This window comes from Marmota monax, unplaced genomic scaffold (assembly GCF_021218885.2).
Source record: "Marmota monax isolate L192 unplaced genomic scaffold, Marmota_monax_Labrador192_F-V1.1 WCK01_AAM20220418_F8-fsc00228, whole genome shotgun sequence".
Lineage (NCBI taxonomy): Eukaryota > Metazoa > Chordata > Mammalia > Rodentia > Sciuridae > Marmota > Marmota monax.
The window spans coordinates 2,010,772-2,029,010 of NW_026695240.1; the positions used below are offsets into that span (position 1 = coordinate 2,010,772).

General features: G+C 51.2%; 1 protein-coding gene across 6 annotated transcripts in view; it reads right to left on the bottom strand.

Annotated features, from left to right (window-relative positions):
- The window catches only part of Sipa1l3 (signal induced proliferation associated 1 like 3), a 234,358-nt gene that overhangs the window by 76,084 nt on the left and 140,035 nt on the right, over positions 1-18,239 (bottom strand). For all 6 annotated transcript variants that reach the window (XM_058577612.1, XM_046440085.2, XM_046440081.2 and 3 more), the window contains 5 exons: positions 15,936-16,066; positions 8,633-8,821; positions 7,619-7,793; positions 4,806-4,909; positions 3,114-3,271 (listed from right to left, as the gene is read on the bottom strand). In XM_058577612.1, coding sequence (XP_058433595.1) covers positions 3,114-3,271; positions 4,806-4,909; positions 7,619-7,793; positions 8,633-8,821; positions 15,936-16,066 — 757 coding nt within the window. The remainder of the gene's footprint in view (positions 1-3,113; positions 3,272-4,805; positions 4,910-7,618; positions 7,794-8,632; positions 8,822-15,935; positions 16,067-18,239) is intronic.

An 18,239-nucleotide genomic window follows, 5' to 3' on the forward strand; every position in this document is an offset into this window, starting at 1 on the left:
CTAATTGTGCTTCACAGATGGGAAGAGCTTTGCAGCTTCATTCAGCACTTGGCTGCTTAGTGACAGATTTTGGCTTTTCTCATAGTCCTGATTCACGATTTTAAGAATTGTGAAACTGCAGCTGTTGAAGGTTTCTGGACAGCCAGAATGGCCTGGTCCCTCGCTTTCCAGCAGAGGGACAGGGCTATTTACACTCCACAGGGTGCAGGCAAGAAGCAAGAGTGCCACTCAGCAACAGCACACTTGAAATATGAAAGGAAACAAACTCATCACAAGATCAGGAGATGGTGGGACCACCAGGCTGCCTGATCCCTGCAGCTCAGCAAGTATTTCTAGAACATTCACTGTGATTTTTTTTTGGTACTAGGAATACCAAAAAAAATATACATGAAAAAAATTATCTATCTATCTATCTATCTATCTATCTATCTATCTATCTATCTATCTCTGAATGTCCTGAGCTCAGGACATTCAGCCACTGAGCCATATCCCCAACTCTTTCATTTAATTCTGAAACAGGGTCTCACTAAGTTGCTGAGACTGGCCTCGAAGTTGCGATTCTCCTGCCTCAGCTTCCCTAGTCACTGAGATTACAGGTGTGTGCCACTGCACCCAGTCACCTCAGTGACTGAGCCAGACATTAATCTAGCTAGCCCTTTGGGGTCTACTGTGTGCTAAGTGCCATGTCATGATAGGTACAGGAAGGTAAATATGTCATGGGTTATTTTGGAGGGAGGCAGGAGCCACATCAGTTGTTTTTATGCTGTGACAAGTGCTGTTGTAGAAACATGTCTGGTAAGAGCATAGAGTGGGCAGCACCCACTGGAGGGTGGCAGAGGTGTGTATGGTGGAGTCTTGAAGGACAACCAGGAATTGCATGAAGGGGGAGGCGGGGTGGAGAGGGCAGAGGGCAGGTCAGGCTGGTGCCCCAGGCTCCCTCCCACAGGGGAGACACAGGCTCCGGGAGGGGCAGCTTTGGCTGTATCTTAACAGCTTCTTTCTTTAAAAATAAAGAAGAGGGAGAGATGAAACAAATTAAAGCAAAATGTTAACATCTGTTAAATCTGGTGGTGGGCACATGGAACATTATTTTCTGCACTTTTCAGAATGTTTAAAATATTACATAATAAATCCTTTTTTTTTTTTTTTTTAAGTGCTGGGGGTGGAACCCAGGGCTTTGTGTGTGCTAGGCAAGTGCTCTACCCTTGAGTTACACCCCAGGCCCTAATAAAAATATTTTAAAGTAAGTTAAAAAGAAAGAAAGAAAGAAACGTTTGTGCAACAGATAGAAGTCACCTGGAAATGAGCAGAGGCTGGCCTGAAGACACGGGAGGTGGGGGGACAGGTGACTGGGAGAAGCCAGGAAGGAGGGAGGCAGAGTGGGGAGGAAGGGAGAAGGGGAGAAGGGCCACCAGACCAAGCTAATCACCATCTCTGATGCACAAGGCTGCCTCCTCCGTGTGTGGTCCTCTCCTATCTCCCCTTACCGGGGCTACCTCTCAGCTAACTAGCACAATAATACCTCTAAACCCTGGCATCATCCACCTGACCTCTGCTGCTCGCAGAACCCAAGATGCTGGTGCTCTGTGGCTGCTGTTGTACATCCTGGGAACAGATGAACTGGGAGAGAGGAAATTTCAGGCCTTGGATGTCCTAGTTAGGTGGCCCTGCCACACAGTGTGTTGGCTCCCAGCAGCCACTGGGCAGCACACCCAGCAGTCGTTCTCATCAATGAGCCAACCACACAGGCATGCCCAGTTCACAAAAGAATCTGGTAAATTCTGGTGATTGCACCAAGACTATCAGTGCACATGTGCACACACCCGTGACCCAGCACTTCCATTTTAGGAGTTTATCCTGCAGCTGCACACTTGGTCACGGGTGCAACAGGTGCAGAAACAACTGCAGGCGCCAGGAAGCAACCCCAGCGCCTGTCAACAGACAGTGCGTCCATGCGATGGGATGTTCCGCATCATGAAGGAGAAGACACACTTTACTGGTATGGAAAGAGCTCAAAGATGTTGGGTTAAAAAAAAAGACAGGACATGGAGCAGTGTGCACAGTCTGCTTCCATTTATGTTTAAAAGGTGGAAAAGAAATTTACATGTATTTGCTGTGTGCGTGAACATCGGGAGACCCAAGCGGGGGCTCACCTGGCCACCTCTGTGCAGGGGACGGGTTGACTGGGAGACTGTTATCTGCACATCCTCTTGCATCTTTTAAATTTGAAATCACTCTCAAAAAATGGCAAGTAGCACACCTTGCCCTGTTCCAAGTCTCCCAGGCCACGCTGACAGCTTGGGCCTGGTTACTGAGTGCATGGTTTCCAAGGACCACAGTTGCCCTCCTGTCCACTCCCCGAGGGCACTGGTGCCAAGGAGGACACAGAACAAGGACATAGAATAGGTTTGAGGCCTGTGCTACCTGTCCATTTGTGAATTAAACCCCTCAACTCTACCGCCCAAGTGGCAACTACCTTTGTAGGGGTCAGCCTGCCCTGTCCCCAGATTTTCCATTAGGCCATCATTCCTGGGCCTCTGTTCTTGCAGCCTGCTGCCCGGCCTGGTTGATCATTTGGCTCTAGGAAAGACGCCTGTCTCCAGCTAGGTCAGTGGCCTTCATTATGGGGCTTCTGCTCCACTCCTGAAAAGGAAGAGCTCTTGCTGCCAGACCTACAGCTGGGGGGTGCCGAGCTGAGAGCGGCCAGAGCAAGGATGCCGTGCGGGAGGTGCAATGCCCAGCTGGGCCTCCCCGCATCATTTTTAGAGCCAACACACACAACTGCCTCTTTGTGCTCAGCCAGGCCAAGTGGGTTTTCTGTCATCTGCAGCAAAAGATCCCAGGTCTCTGGAGATATGCCGTACCTCTGTGTGTGGCAGAGGTCAGGTGTAATCCCTGCTGGCTTCTTCATCAGAACTGCGGAGCGTGCCCCTGGGGGCCGGAATCCTCTGAGGTGATGTGGGAAGGTGGACAGAGCCCCAACTGGGCAGCTACCAAGCAGCACAGGAGGTGGCTGGCCTGGCCAGGCTGTCCACCCTCTCTGCGTGCTGCCTGCTGCTGGTGACTAGCCCCAGTGTTCAGTGGGCGTGGACAGTGGGGACGGTGGCACGTACCTGTAGCAGACATTATCCGTACAGGGGTTGTGGACGCGGACGATGATGAAGACATGCTGAAAGTGTGAGCGGATGTTCTTGGGGGTGAAAGGTAGTGCTCCAGGCTCCTGGAAGATGATCGTCACAATGTCGTTCCCTATGTGCCTCTTCCTCAGCAGCTGGTAAACAGGCATCGGAAGGGAGAAAGGAAACGTCACTGGCTGGATCAAGGGGTCCTGCCCGGACCATCACAGGAGCTCCCTGTTCCTGCTGCACCCGTGGCCGGTTCCCGCATGCAGCGAGAGGGAGCCTGTGAGCACCTGAATCAGGTCCTGTCCCTGTCCTGCTCAGAGGAGCATCGTTCACCCTCTTTTACTGATGAAAAAACAGGCCACAAGGTTAAGTGACTTGTCCTATGTCACCCAACAATGGAGAGCGAGAACCAGAATTCCATCCACTGCTGTTGAACTCTACCAGTCAAGCTTTCCCCACTAGGTCCCCAGAGACCCGGGAGCAGGCACTGCCTGTCTCCTGTACCCTCCCTGGGCTGGCCCTTTCTCAAGGACCACGAGACATGGTGCTACCGCTCAGACCATTTGACACAGGAGGGACCAAGAAAGAAGACATCACTTACCAAGGTCATGCACAACTAGTAAGTGTCAAAGACAGAACTAAGGTCTAATTCCAAGACAAATGTTCTTTACAGTTAGGGTAACCTCGCAGTTAATGATACGTGACCACTTCTGGTCTGGAAAACCTATGATGTCACTTGTACCATCACGGAAAAAATGCACATTTTCTAAATTCTCAGCACTCCGTGGGGCTTCTGTTCCCTAGAAATTAGGAATTTGATTCCCAGGCGCAGTCCACGAGGTGTGTCCAGGAGAGGAGCTGGCAGCACTGGTGGCCTCCTGGCAGTTGGTGTCCACCTGGTACCCTTTCTTCTCCCTTTAGTCACCCATTCCCTCTGGGAAGTCACCTGACCTCTGCCCTGTCTCAGGTTGAGCGGACCCCACCCACCCTCCAGGACGGGCACCTCGGGCTTGGCCTGTTGGCTCATTCCATCCCCATCCCAGGCCCAGAGCCTGGGCAGGTGAATGGTTTAGCGAGATTCAGCCCTAAAATGTTCCTGGGACAACTAGAAGGAACAAATCTCTTTCCTGTGGCATGGCTAAGAAGATGGGATAGAGCTGGGGCTGCTAGGGGGCATCTTTGCCACTACTCGGGAAAATTCATGAATAAAGTCACTACGAAGAAAAGCAGGGGTGAGAAATGAGAGGATTCCTAAGACTCTCTGAGCCCTGGATTCAGCAATATGTAAAGCCAGCCTTCTCCCTCAGTTATATAACCCAGTAAGTCCCACTTTTTGTTCTTATGCCAGTTTGGTTTGAGTTGGCAGGAAAAACAATGCTAATTTGCTCTTCTTTCTCATGAGGCCAGTGATGACTCAAGAGACCCTGGAGGAGTGGGGATAGGTAGAAGCAGGCAGGGCAGCCAGGAACAGCAGAACTGGTGTCAACCAGACTTCACACCTGGCTTAGCCTCTAGCTCCCAGATGAAGTGACCATGAGACTGAGGGGCTCTGAGGCCAAGGGCCTCCCTCTGATTCACAGGATGGCCCCAGGAGAGCCAGTGCTGGGTGGGCAGCCAGCCAGTGGTCCCGGGCAGGGAGAATGCCCTGAACCCAACTGTGCACCAAATGGAAATACTGACCTGCTGCCTGTTGTTGGGGGTGTAAGGGAGTAGGGTAGAGACGTGGAACATGATCTCGTAGTCCTGGTACGTCGTGTAGAGGGAGTGGGTTCCCGTGGAGTCGGCTGGGACAGAAACATGAGTTAGTACCACATTTCCAAAGCCTCTGGGTTTTTGCCATATCCCACGTACCATCTGTGCTAGTTTTTAACTTGATGCTTTTACTTAAATCCATTCTTTAAAATAAATTAAAATAAAAAGGAAACCTCCCGCTACACACCCACCAGACTGATAGAAATTAAAAAGTCTGACAATACCAAGGGTTGGTGAGGATGTGGACAAACTGGAACCCTTGGTGTGGCAGGTTAGGTGTATAAATTGGTGCAACCATACTGGAAAACCTTTTGGCAATTTCTCTTAAACCTGATGGTAGGCTTAACTGACAGCCCAGAGCTTTGTCTCCTAGGACAGAGCTTTCAGCATTTAGGCACACATTCCCTTTGATGTGGGTACAAGAATCTTCAAACATCAGTCAAAAAGAATGGATCGACACACTGTGGTATATATATACTGTGGAAAAATATACAGCCAGGAAAAAGAACAAGGCACAGGTGCAACATGGGTGAAATCCTATAAGATTGCGTGAGAAACACCAGACACAAAGGAACACACATTATGGTTCTGTTCATGGTTCCATGCAACAGCAGGCCAGACAAGTTATATTGTTTAGGGATGCATACAAAAGGAGCAAAGCTAAGGAAAGCAAGAAATGATTATCACTCGAGTCAGGATATTGGTTATCTCTAACAGGAGGGGGGGTTATGATTGGGGAGAGGCATACCTGGTTATTGACCCCACGTTTCACAGGGGGAAACTGAGGCACAAAGAGGTCACACTGCAATGAGTGGTGGAGTCTGGATCAGAATTCAGGTTAGCTGACTCCAGATCTGATTTTTTTTTTTCTTTTTGAGATGGGTCTTACTATTGCCCAGGCTGGTATTGAATTCCTCGCACTCATCGGGGCTCCCATCTCAGCCTCCCCAGTAGTTGGGTCTACATTCTGCACAATCACGCCTGGTTTTGTTTTGCTTTTCCCCAGTGCTGGGGATGGAACCCAAGACCTGTGCCTGCCAGACAAGTGCTCTATCCCTGAACTATAAACCCAGCCCCTCTAGAGCTATTTTTTTTCCATTTTTAGTACTGAGGATTGAACCCAGAAGTACCCTACAACTCAGCCATATCCCCAACACTGCCTCCCCATTTTTTGAGATAGGGCCTCACTAAGTTGCTGAAGCTGGTCTCAAATTTTCAAACCTCTTTTCTTAGTCTCCCAAGCTGCTGGGATTACAGGTGTGTGCCGCTGCGCCAGGCCTCTAGGCCTCTCGATCTGTTTTTTTAAACAGCATCCTATGCTACCTCTTAATGTTAGATGGGGACACCAAAGTCACAGCTGACTAATGCCAGAGCCAGGCAACTTCCAAGTAGCTCCTCAAGTTAGGGGCATCCCTGCTTTCAGTGAGGGAGATTCTGCCCTGGGACACTATGCTTTCTGGGGTTCTCTGAGAACACCTGCTTGTCACATTTACCTCTCGCCATGCCCCTAAGGTAAGTGCAACTATTACCCTTGCTCTGCAGATGAGGAAGCAAAGCCAACTGGCCCAAAGACCACAAAAGCAGCAAATGACACTACAGTATGCTTATTCCTATGGCCTCCTTCGGTGCAGGTGAAGGGATAATGACAGCCACATGTGCTGGCTAATATTTTATTTAGCTTTCCCAGACTGATCTCCTGACCCGGGCCTCCATTTTCCAGTTGAGCAAACTGAGGCTTGGGGCGGTGTGGGGGAGAACAAGTGATTCAGGCATTCTGGGGCTTTTTCTTTCTTTCTTTTTGGTGCTGGGGATTGAACCCGTGGGTGCTTAACCACTGAGCCACATCCCCAGCCCCCCCACCTTTTTTTTATTTTTAGACAGGGTCTTGCCAAGTTACTTAGGGTCTTGCTAAAGTGCTGAGGCTGCCCTTGAACTTGCGATCCTCCTGAACTCAGCCTCCAAAACCTCTGGGACTCCAGACGTGTGCCACCACTCCTGGCTCATCCTGGGGCTTTCTGACTTCCAGCCTGAGCCACTAACCCACTGACAGCCCACCCCTCAGGACAATTTCCATTTCCCAGGAAACTCTGACACCCATGAATGTCATCCATCCCTGTTCCCAAACCACTCATCATGAAGCGTTTCATTCCTGCACATCAGATGCATTCCCGTGTGCACATGCATCTGTGCAGAGAGAAGGCCACCAACCCTCTACCATGAGCACCATCTTCCGGTCACATCCACCTGTTCCTCGCAGAGCTGCCCACTGGCTGGGACGTGGCATCTCTCATTCCCTTGTGTTTCCTTAGAGTTCTGCTATTTAAGAACAAATTCCCAAACAATATGCTGTTATGCGTTTTAACTAACTGGCACGTGAAAGACACCTTTGGTGCCTGCTCTCCTGAGACCTGCTGCTAGTGCCACACGGGGCAGGCGGCCCTCCTCCAGGCCGGTGTGGCTCTGCTTGTGACTATCCTAGGTTCCGCAGGGCGCAATCCAGGCCCCATGTCTCCTGAGGCCACGTCCAGAGCCTGCAGAGCACATGCTAAGATAGCAACCGCGGATTCATACAACAGGATGTCTTCAGACTTTACTAGAATACAGTACACTGCCTTCCCAAGTGGTTGCACTATTTGTGCTCCCGCCAGTGGCACCTGAGATGTCCCATATCCCATGTCCTTGCCTTGGCTGCACCAGTCCCTGTAACTCCTTCCCATCGGATCTACGTGGCCATCACTTACTCTTCACGTCCAGCTGGGCGGCGTACTTGGTGAAGCCCTTCAGGCAGACCTTCTCGCCCAGGAGGGCAAGGAACTCCTCGAAGGCCGGCCCAGCCTCCTCGTTGTTGTACATCTCCTCCTCGGAGCTCTGGCCAGCTTTGCAGTACAGGATGCCCACCTTGTGTTTCCGGCACAGCTGTGGAGGCAAGAGCAGCTGTGTGGGCCTGGCCTGGCCAGGCGGGGGGAGAGGATGGAATAAGGGGAGGTTCTGAGGTGCTGAGCCCAGGAGCTGCTGTGACCACCTGGGAACTCAGCCATAGCCAGGAGGAAGGAAAGAGATGTGGGGCAGAGCCCAGCTGTCTCTCTCCACCCACCCTTTCCAGAGAAGTGCAGGGAGGTGTCTCTGCCGCCTGCTCTCTCTACTGTGGACGGAGGGTGGCTGTCGATGTCACTCTTAAGGCAGAGATGGTAGCATGGCCAGCTTCCTACAGGAGGTGGATGGGCATTGGCTGAGCAAAACCTCGGGGCTCCAGGCTTGAGGTCTAGGCTACTTTAGTGGGGATAGCCCCTACTGACCATGCTTGTTTCTGGTATCCTTGATCCTCCTGGTCCCTGGACCATGGAGTCTGAATCTGATTTACACAGGGGCTAATTAGTGACTCTATGGCACTGAGACTCAGCTAGCTGGGGTCTGCATGTGGCTGGAAGTCCAAGAGCAATGCTGGCAGCTATGGGAGGGGCCAGAGAGACACCAGGAGCCAGTGTGCAGAGGTGGCTTTCCCTTTCACCCTCTCTCATGTGGCAGTGTGCATGTGTGACACACACACACACACACTCGCACCAACTTCCTGGTGGTTGTCTCCCTTCCAGGACGCTGTTCTTGCCACTCCTAGAATCTGATCACAGATTCTTCCTGTTGCTGATACTAAATCAAGTGAGTTTTGTTACTTGCCAACAATCAATAAATAAAATGAGGAGCAAAGAGGGGCTGGGAGTGGGACTGCAGGTGGTGCGCCCGCCCCGAGCCCTGCTCACCCCTTGCTCGTCGAGCTTCAGCAGCTGCTCCGTCACCTTGGGAGTGTTGAGAGCCAGTCGCAGGCAGTGGATGTTGAGCTCAGGGATGACGTACTCCAGGGCATCCTTCAGGGGCAGGCCCCGCCCAGTCCCATGCTTGGTGGCTGTGGGGGTCGCATCCTCCAGGATGGAGCCCCGCAGGGTGATGAGCTACTCAAGGAAGAGGAGGGAAGGTTAGGAGGTTCTCAGGCCTTGAGACAAGAAGCATGTGCGAGGGATTAGAAGCTCTGAAGGTAAGCCGGGCATGGCGGCACACGCCTGCAATCCCAGCTACTTGGAAGGCGACGCAGAGGAATGCAAGTTTAAGGCCAGCTCGGGTAACTTAGTGAGACCCTATCAAAAAAAAAAAGCAGTGGGGTGGGGGTAGGGATGTAGCTCAGTGGTACAGCACTCTGGGGTTCAATCCACAGGACTATGGGGGAAAAAAATTTCTAGGGGCTGATCAAATGTCTTGGGTCAGAGCCAGACTTGCTGCCTCTTTTCCACATGATCTTGAAGTCCCAAGTGACTTCAGATTTCTGAGCCTCAATGTCCTCTTCTGTGGTACAAAAATGGGCACAGTGATAGTACAATCACCCTGACAGGTTGTTGGAAGGTTAAATGAAATACCATGTGCCTTCCTTTGTCCAGCACATGACAGATGCTGCCTCCTGGGTACTAGTCCTGTTAATTTTATTCTAATTTGTTGTACACAGTGGCAGAAAGCAATTCATTTCTTATTACACATAAAGAGCACAATTTTTCAAGCCACTGTACACAAAATATTTTCACACCATTCTTGTCTTCATACATGTACTTATGGTAATGATGTCTAACTCATTCCTGTTCTAAGAATGGGAAAAGAGCTAGGACTCTGTCCTGTGGGTTATAGGAAGCACAGCAGGAGTTAAACAGGCTCCATGAGGAGGCGGCTTCCCACTGTCATCACCACAACAACATTATGTTACAAACGTAGCCAGGTGTGGTGGTGCACACCTGCAATCCCAGCTACCTGGGAGGCTAGCCTCAGGAACTTAGCAAGACCGGATCTCAAAATAAAACACAAAAAGGACTGGGGAGGTAGCTTACTGGTAGAGGGCCCTGGGTTAGATGCCTAGCACCAAAATAAATAAATAAATGTTATTACCATGAATGCTCATGTGGAACTCCTGTTGGTCTTGCATAATCGCATCGGCTTACATATGAAACCATGGCGCCATTTTTTTTTTCTTTAATATTTATTTTTGTACTTTATTTATTTATTTTTATGTTGTGGTGAGGATGGAACCCAGGGCCTTGCACTTGCGAGGCGAGTGCTCTACCGCTGAGCCAACAACCCCAGCCCCAAGGCACTAGTTTTTTGATGGTTTCATAAAGAAAAAGGAAAAAACAAAAAACAAACAAACAAACAAAAAAAAAACACCTGAGATTTATCGATTTATTTCTTTCTCATGGTGCTGGGGTGGAACCCAGGCCTGGTGCATTCTAGACAGGTCTCTACCACTGAGCTGCAGCCCCAGGGGCAATCTGTATTCTTTGTTATCTGGTTTTCTTTCTCTTAACGCTGTGTATGTGAGATTCGACCGTGTGGTATCAAGAGGTAGGTAAGTAGATGTTTTTACCCTGGTGGATTTATTCCTTTCTACCACTGAAGAGTGCCCCAACTGCTTCCAGTATTTGACAACTGTGAATGGTGCTGTTAGAACATTTACAGAAGCACCTCTTGGTGCACATGAACATATTTTCTTTTGGGTTTACACCTAGAAATTGCTAAATTTCTAGGCATGCTAATTTTCAGTTTTACTAAACTGCCAAGAGATTTCCAAGTGGCTGTACTAATTTACATCCTGCTAGCCTGTCTGGGAGCCCCCACTGCCCCACGTCCTCACTAACACCAGCCATGCTTCCAGCCACAGAGTGCTGCTGGCCATGAGGTTATGCCATGCACTGGGCCGGGCACAGCAGGTCAAAACCATACCAAGAATGCATGGCAACAGCCTGAAACACATCACAGGGAAAAAAATCCCTCCCCCAGGGGCTTACTAACACACACTTGGAGCTGTGTTTTAAACACTAAAGGAGATCAGTGTTAACTGCAAAAACTTGCTCACCTAAGTCAACAGACATGGGAGGCAGCAAAAGTGTGTCATGACCCCGCCTCCAAGCACACAGCCCACCCTTGCCAAACAGGACCTGGGCAAGAGGTGAGCATGGAAGGAATGGAATGATCTCACGGTTGGGAGTTCCCAGTTCTGGCCCCGCTGATTAATAAACAAACAAATCTCTCATATCATAAGCAAAGCAGTCTTGAACAGCAACGACGTCAGGCGCTTTGCCTTGCCAGTCTGGGTGGCTGCAGGGCTGTAGGTTTCAATTAATGCACCAACAGGATGAGCATCTTTGATTCCTATAGACACTGTCCCACAGTGCCCTCTGCTGGGGACAAAAGACCTCAAGGACCAGAGATCTTCATTCTGGCCTGGTGGCACATGCCTATAATCCCAGTGACTTGGAAAGCGGAGACAGGAGGATGGCAAGTTTGAGGCCAGCCTCACCAACATCATGAGACCCTGTCTCAAAATAAAAAAGGGCTGGGAGTGCAGACCACTGGGAGAGCATCTCTGGGTTCAATTCCCAGAACTGAAAAACCAACCGACAAACCTCCATTCCTCCACGTGGCGGGCAGGTGTCCTAGGCTCATATTTGGCTTTGGCCATTTCACCAACACTCACTACTTAAAAAAGCTCCCTGCTCGTCCTTCTGCACTAGGGAAAAGAAGTAGGGCACTGTTGGGTCACAAGTGCCATCCCCCTCTACCTGGTGGTGTCCACCATGATCCCCCACCACGTGGCTGCCTCCTCCCTCCGGGGTTCCCCGACCCCATCCCACTCCCATCCTCTCCCCTGGAGCAGTCAGGTCACCGGTCTCTGCTCGGAACCCAGGGCCATCTGGCATCATCTCAATGAGGTTTAGTGAGTTGTGAGAGAGACACAGTGCCACATAAGAAAGGACACTATTTGTGTGGGTTAGTCTCCACCCGCTCCTGGCTCAGATGCGTTCCTGCCCTTCTGCACAGGGAGGTGGCTATAACCTTCAAGTGCCCCTCCCTTGCTCTGTGACTCTGAACTAGTAGCTTAATTTCTCTCTGCCCATTTCCTCATTGACAAAACGGGGATGAGAATGCCTACTTCAAAGAACTGCAAAGATTCAAAATGAAAGCCCACGTGTACTGCTCAGCACTATATCTGGAACATAGCGAGAGTGCAAATGTGTCAGCCATTACTACATGCAGACGTGCCAAACGTACACGCACAAAGTCACACAGACACTCAAGAAATGCTTCAGCCTCAAGAGGAAACTCCAGTTTGCTCTCCTCCTGCTTAACAGTATGCTTTTGGGATTTTTTAGATAAGCTCACATGCACACACGCATACCTGCGCACACGTACACACTCAGATGCACCTGCTGAACACAGACAGGGTCCCTTTAGACACCGGGGCATGGCTTTCTTCACTTACTAACATGTTCCCCTCTCTACTTTGCATACTGTGTACTGTTTAAATTATTAACAATAAGGTTTTTTACATTATTCATAAAAAAGAAAAAGTGATGAAGAAAATAAAAACCCAAACTTCTATTCCTGTCAAAACTAAGGCCCATCAAAAACTTACCTTTGGCAAGACAAAGAGAGGCCACTGGGCCCAGTGGGCCAGGCAGCCCCGGTTGGCTGGGGTGCTTCGTGTTCCAGCTGAGCCAGTGCCAGCAAGGAGGCTTGGGACAGGGCAGCCCTGGCCAGCCTCGTCCTGTCCAGGCTCACTGGGAGCTGGCATTTGGGCATGTGGTGCCAGGGCCCAGCTCCCAGTCTGCTCCGCCTCCGTGGGGAGCTTGGCACCGCCAAGGCTCACATCCCATCTGCTGGGAGATGCAGGCCCACTCGGGACTGTCTGCTTGGCGGCTGGGGGTGGCCATCTGGGGCAGGCCAGCCAGCTGACCTGGAAGGGGGCCTGGACCCCATACCCTGGTTAACCAGAGCCAGGGGCACACGTGTGTGGACAGGACGGAGCCCTGTCGGTCCATGAGCTGGACCCCACACTCCCAACAGGGGCCTCCAACCTCTTGGCAAGGAATGACAGCCATCCGTCCCATCAGTCACATGGCACCCAGCAAGCAGAGCTCTTGCTGCCCTGCAGTCTCTGCTGTCACTTCATGGGAACCAGTCTGAGAGCACCTTGTATCTGCCCAGGCACAGCTCACAACCCATCTTACAGATGAAGAAATTAAGGCACACAAAGGAAAAGCCACCAGCCCTCATTAGGGAGGGACAGCACCAGACACTGACCCCAGGGATGTGTGATCCCTGAGCCAGAATCCAAACTTAATCCAAAAGGTACTACAGGAGGTGGCGAAGGGCCCAGGAGCAGGGCAGCCTTGGGCCATGTCCTGGTTCTGCTGCTGGTGGATTTGACAAATGATTTTCTGTCTGAGATCCAATGTCCTTTTCTTTGGAATGGACATAATAATGGGATGGACGCCCTCTACCCGCCATCATGGTGCAGTGGAGGAAGGATGGGTCGATTCCTGCTGCTAACATGTGCTGTAATTATTAGTTGTCACTACTGCTACCGTCTTTGGGCTCCTTTATTTTCTGCTCTGCCTCCACGAGGGGAAGGGCCTTAGGAAGGAGTGAGGCAACCCTTGAGGCCACTGCCCTCCCACCAACTCCAGATGATGAAGGTCTCAGGCCTGACCAGGAGGTTCTGCCAGGGTTGGGCCTGGATGAGTCTGCGTGTGGCCTGTGTGTGCGAAGACAGAGAAGGGCCTGCTTGTGGGTATGAGCCTCAGGGCAGGCCAGCCCACACGATTGAAGAACAAGGGGACAGCAGGCTGAGACCCAGCACTGCCTGATTTATGTGTACATGTCACTGAGTCCATACAGGTTCTGTGAGCCTAGGATTGCCAAGAGGGAATCTGAGGCTCTGAGAAAGGAAGCCATAGGCCCAGTGTTCTAGAGCTACAGGTGAGAACCAGAATTCACAGACCAGGATTTTGTACAGCAAGCATGTACCTGCCCCAGGACCTTTGCACTGTCTGTTCCCTTTACCTAGAATGTTCTGCCAGGTTTGTCTCTGTCACAGGAGCACATCGCTGCACCTCTCTGCTGCTCATTCACTGCTGTACCCTCAAGCCCAGGGAGGGCTGACAGGGGGGATGGATGAATCCTGGCCCAATGACCATGAGACTTGAGGGTCCCTGTGCCCAGCATGGGGTGGACTGGAGCCTCTGCAGACTGGTTTGGTGGGTGCTGGGGGTGGGAAGTGGGAAGAAGCATGCACAGCCAGGAAAAGCACGGAGCCAGTTTCCAATTACTGAATAGGAAGCCCAGCAGTTAGATCCCAAGCTGACCCAGCATGGATGCACGGAGGCCACAGTACCTGTGAGCACCGGCATTTAAAACACTCGCTCCACATATTCTTTCATTAAAAACAAAAATGCTGGCACCAAGTTAGCTGAGTTAATGACTCACGAATGGGCCTAACGTGTAGTCTAGGCAGTCAGGGGACTCCAGGGGCAGCCCAGAAGTGGCCAGAGCACAGACAACACCTGGCCCTGTCACTTAACTGAAGGATGCTTTGGGCAAGTTCCCAACTGCACTGAGTCTGTTCTGTCATATACATGAGGACAAGGGTACCTTCGTCACAGAACTGTGAGATGAGTAAATACATATCAATGACACGAACAATGCTGGACTCAAGCTTAGAGCAGTGTGCGGTGACAACGACAACTGCAGCTCGTATCACTTCATGAGCGTGGCTGTCGTTTCACCCGGCAGTGTCCACATGTCCTAACGCAGTCTGATACTGTGTGAACTGTCGCCTTGCATTCTGAAGAAGTGCTCATTTGGCCAGAAAGGTGAGCAGAGGGAAGAGGGGGCTGGGGACCACCTGCAGCCTGGACATATGGTTTTGGGGCCCACTCCCAGCTGCCACAAAGCCTCTGTGAACGTCAGCGTCAGGGGATGGGGCGAGGACCCTTGGTGCGGCATCTGCCAGCCTGGATGAAGTCCAATGCTAGGTTGGCCCCAAACTCAAAATCCTTGGCGGCGGCCACCTAGTGAGCTCCCACCCTTAAGCCAAGCCCAGGCCCACAGGGCTGGGGATGCAGGGCTGAGGGAGACCCAATTTGGGTGGCCTGCCTGATGACTATCCATTTTCTGGAAAGGTCCTCCTACTCAGGCCTTTTGGGAGTCTCTATCATTGTTGCCTCCCCGACCTGCTTTTTGCTGAGGATCTGCCCTGCCTCCTCTGGGTGGCTCCCAGAGAAGAGGGAACCACCAATCAGTGCCCTTGGCCTGGCCCCAGGTGGAGCACAACCCCACAGCTAGTCAGTTTCCTCCATCACCCTTGACCACAGTGACTGCCCGCCCTGGGGAAGCTTGTGATCCACCCACAGCCAGAGATGCAGCAGATAAGAGTCCTTCCTTCTTGATGGGAAGTTACAGAAGATCCAAGCAGCTGGTCTCCTTTTTCCAACCACATGGAGACAGTTTGTTGGTGGCAGGAGAAAATGACACTAGCAATGCTAAAGGAGGCAGAGCCATGCTGAGCTGAGAGCTGACGAGGTGAACTCTGGAGACTTTGCTGGAGTCTGAGTCCAGCCAAACCTGAAGCTGCCCCTACCCTGGATTTGTAGTTACGCAAACCTGTTAATCGTCTTGTCTTAAACCAGTAAGAAATAAAATTTTTGTCACAATTTAGACTCACACTAGAGTCCAGGCTTCCTTCCCTAGCTGCAGCTAATCTTTAATCTGGGGGGACCTCTGGCCCAGCTGGGCAATGGAATTCTCTGCTCTGAATGGAAGGACGCAGCTGGGGGGTTCTGAACTAACAAGCACAACAGCAGGGCCTGTTGAGACCCTCCAATTCCTGCAGGGCCTGGGGCTTGCTGCCACACCGCATATCCTGAGATGATCCCTCACTTCCCCCCTTTATTTTTATGCTAACTAGAGTTAATCTCTTGCAAAGAGACCTGCAATCCGGGACTCTGGATCACACCACTGGGTTCAATCTAAGCCTGGCGGCTTTTCTCTGATTCCATCCAAGTCAGCTCTGAGTCTTAGTTTCCTCCTTTGTTCAGTGAGAGGCCAACAGGACCGCTCTCCTGGGGCTGCTGGAGGCTAATGGAAGCTGAAGCAGGAGTGCCTGACCCCAGAGCCTGGCTCGGGGCACACAGACACGAGGAGTTTACTCATCAGGATTTAGAAAACAACGATGACGATGGGACCTACCTCTCGGGTCCGGAAGATGATCCTGTACTGGTACTGAGGTCCGTGGTCCTTGTGGTCTTCCAGCTTCTCCCGCTTGATGCTCACAGCCACTGGTCCCAGCTTCTCGTCCACCCCAAAGTAATTGGCATGCTCTGAGTAGGAAGAGCAGGTGGGCAGGGTCAGCTGGTGGGAAGAGAGTTCCCGACCCTGCTGATGGGAGGGTGGGGGAGGGGCGGGACCCTGGTCACCCAGATTTCCTGCTTCATTACGGACCCGGGGCCCTGCTCAATAGAGAAACCAGAAGTAAAAGCCCAGCTTTCTGCACCAACTCTGCTCTAAGTCATAGACCTTTCCTGAACCTCTGGTGCTCTCATCTGAGAAACAGGGGCCCTGATGCCACCCACAGTTCAGAGAGCCCACGTGAGGTGGAAGGAGGCTATAAATGTCAAATGCTCAGCACACGGAGTGTGACACACCCAGCACCACTGTGATTAAGCTTGCACTTGTCCGGCCAGCCCTGGCGAAATGATTACAACTAGTCCAGAGAGCCTCCTGCTGGCCCAAATCTGGGGAGGGATAAGATACATGGCCCAGGCCAAGCTGCTCAACAGCCTTCTCAGCATAAGATGGGTTTAAGGACAGCTGTGAGGAGTAAGTGAGGTGACAGGCTCCGTCCGCGCTGGGCACTCAGTAACCACATGACTGAAGCGTTGGCTAGCACCACCCAGGGCGTGTGTGATGCTTCTTCTGGACCCTAAGCAGCACCTCTACCTGACCGCGGTTCTTTGAACCCTGCTCATTTCTCTTAGGTGACAGAGCTTTCAGCAAGTCATGCAGCAGGTCTCTAGCTCTTTCTGCTCAATGACAGCCGTCTCTCCTTGTCCCTAAAACTTGCCACTGTCTATCTTATAACTGTTTCAGGGGACAGTTCTTCCCCGAGTCTCCTGCTTGTGATCTCAGCTCCACAAAGTCAGCATCCACCGTTGCCAGAAAAAGGGCCCTGTGAGTGGCTGTCCTGGAACTTGAGATCCTCCTGCCTCAGCCTCCCAAGTCCTTGGGATTACAGGTGTGGGCCGCTGCTCCTGGCTCTTTGGAGCCCAGGAAGCTCATAAATGACTCAGTCATTAGCAGTGTTCACTGAGTGCCCACTGCAGGTCTGTCGACTTCTGCATGCGGCCTTCTCAGGTTACTTCCTCAGCCCTAAACCAGGCTGCCAGGTTCCCAGCTTCCAGATCTTTGGTGAATTTAAAAATGAATATAAATGCCTCCCCCCCATAGTCCCACCCCCTGTTCCTCTAAATGGTACTTTTAGCCTCAAATCCATTCTGTGTGGCACTGATGCTGCCTCATCAGCTTTCTTTCTCCTGATCAGCAACCGTCTGGAACTTCTTTTTTCATCCTCTTATTTTCAATCTTGGTGTTATTTTGGTCTGGGCACGAGATCCTAGTAGGATCAGCTCCACTCCTCACATGCAGATGGTTTGAGGGGGAAACGTATCACACAGCTCGTAAGCTGTGGAACACACCCCGAGACCCAGGGCTGCCTCACTCCAGGCTGGAACTCCGGGTGCATCCTGAGCCCTGCGGGATGGCCTGGTTGACACCTGTTATGTTTGCTGGGACACTGCTTTTTTTAAAAAAAAATTTAAATCATTGGCTGCAGAGTACTAGCTGCCTATCCATTATCCATTACCCCCTCCCTTCTTTAAGATAAAAAATAAAATAAACCCTCTATTCTTGGAGGATGAAAAGAGAGACTCTGCCTAGCTAAAAATCTACACTTCCAGCCTCTTTCCAGACAGGAGTGGCGAATAAACACAAACAGCTGCATTGAGTTTCTGAGAAATCTCTTCAAAGGGGCCTGATTTCACATGAGATCTGCCTTCATATTCTTTCCCTTTCTTTTTGCCGGCCTGGAAATGGATGTGGTGGCTGGACCTTCAGCAGACACCTTGGCCTTGGGGCAGGCACTATGAGGGGTGGAGGCCATATACTAAATCTGGCATTGCACTGGTGCTAAAGAGTAACCATACCACGTCCTGGGCTGGTGATCACTGGCCTTCTTTATATGAGAAAATATGTTGGCCTTTTTTATATTGTTTCAACTAGTTCTGACCAGTTATAAGCTATTCTCAATACAGCTGCCAGAACTTAAAAATTAGGAGTCAGCTGGGCATGGTGAAGCATGGCTGTCATCCCAGCAACGTAGGAGGTTGAGGCAGGAGGATGGCAAATTTGAGGCTAGCCTCAGCAACTTAGCGAGGCCCTAAGCAACTTAGCCTGTTGTTGGGTTGGAAGAGGAACAAGGAAACCAGGGAGGAGGCT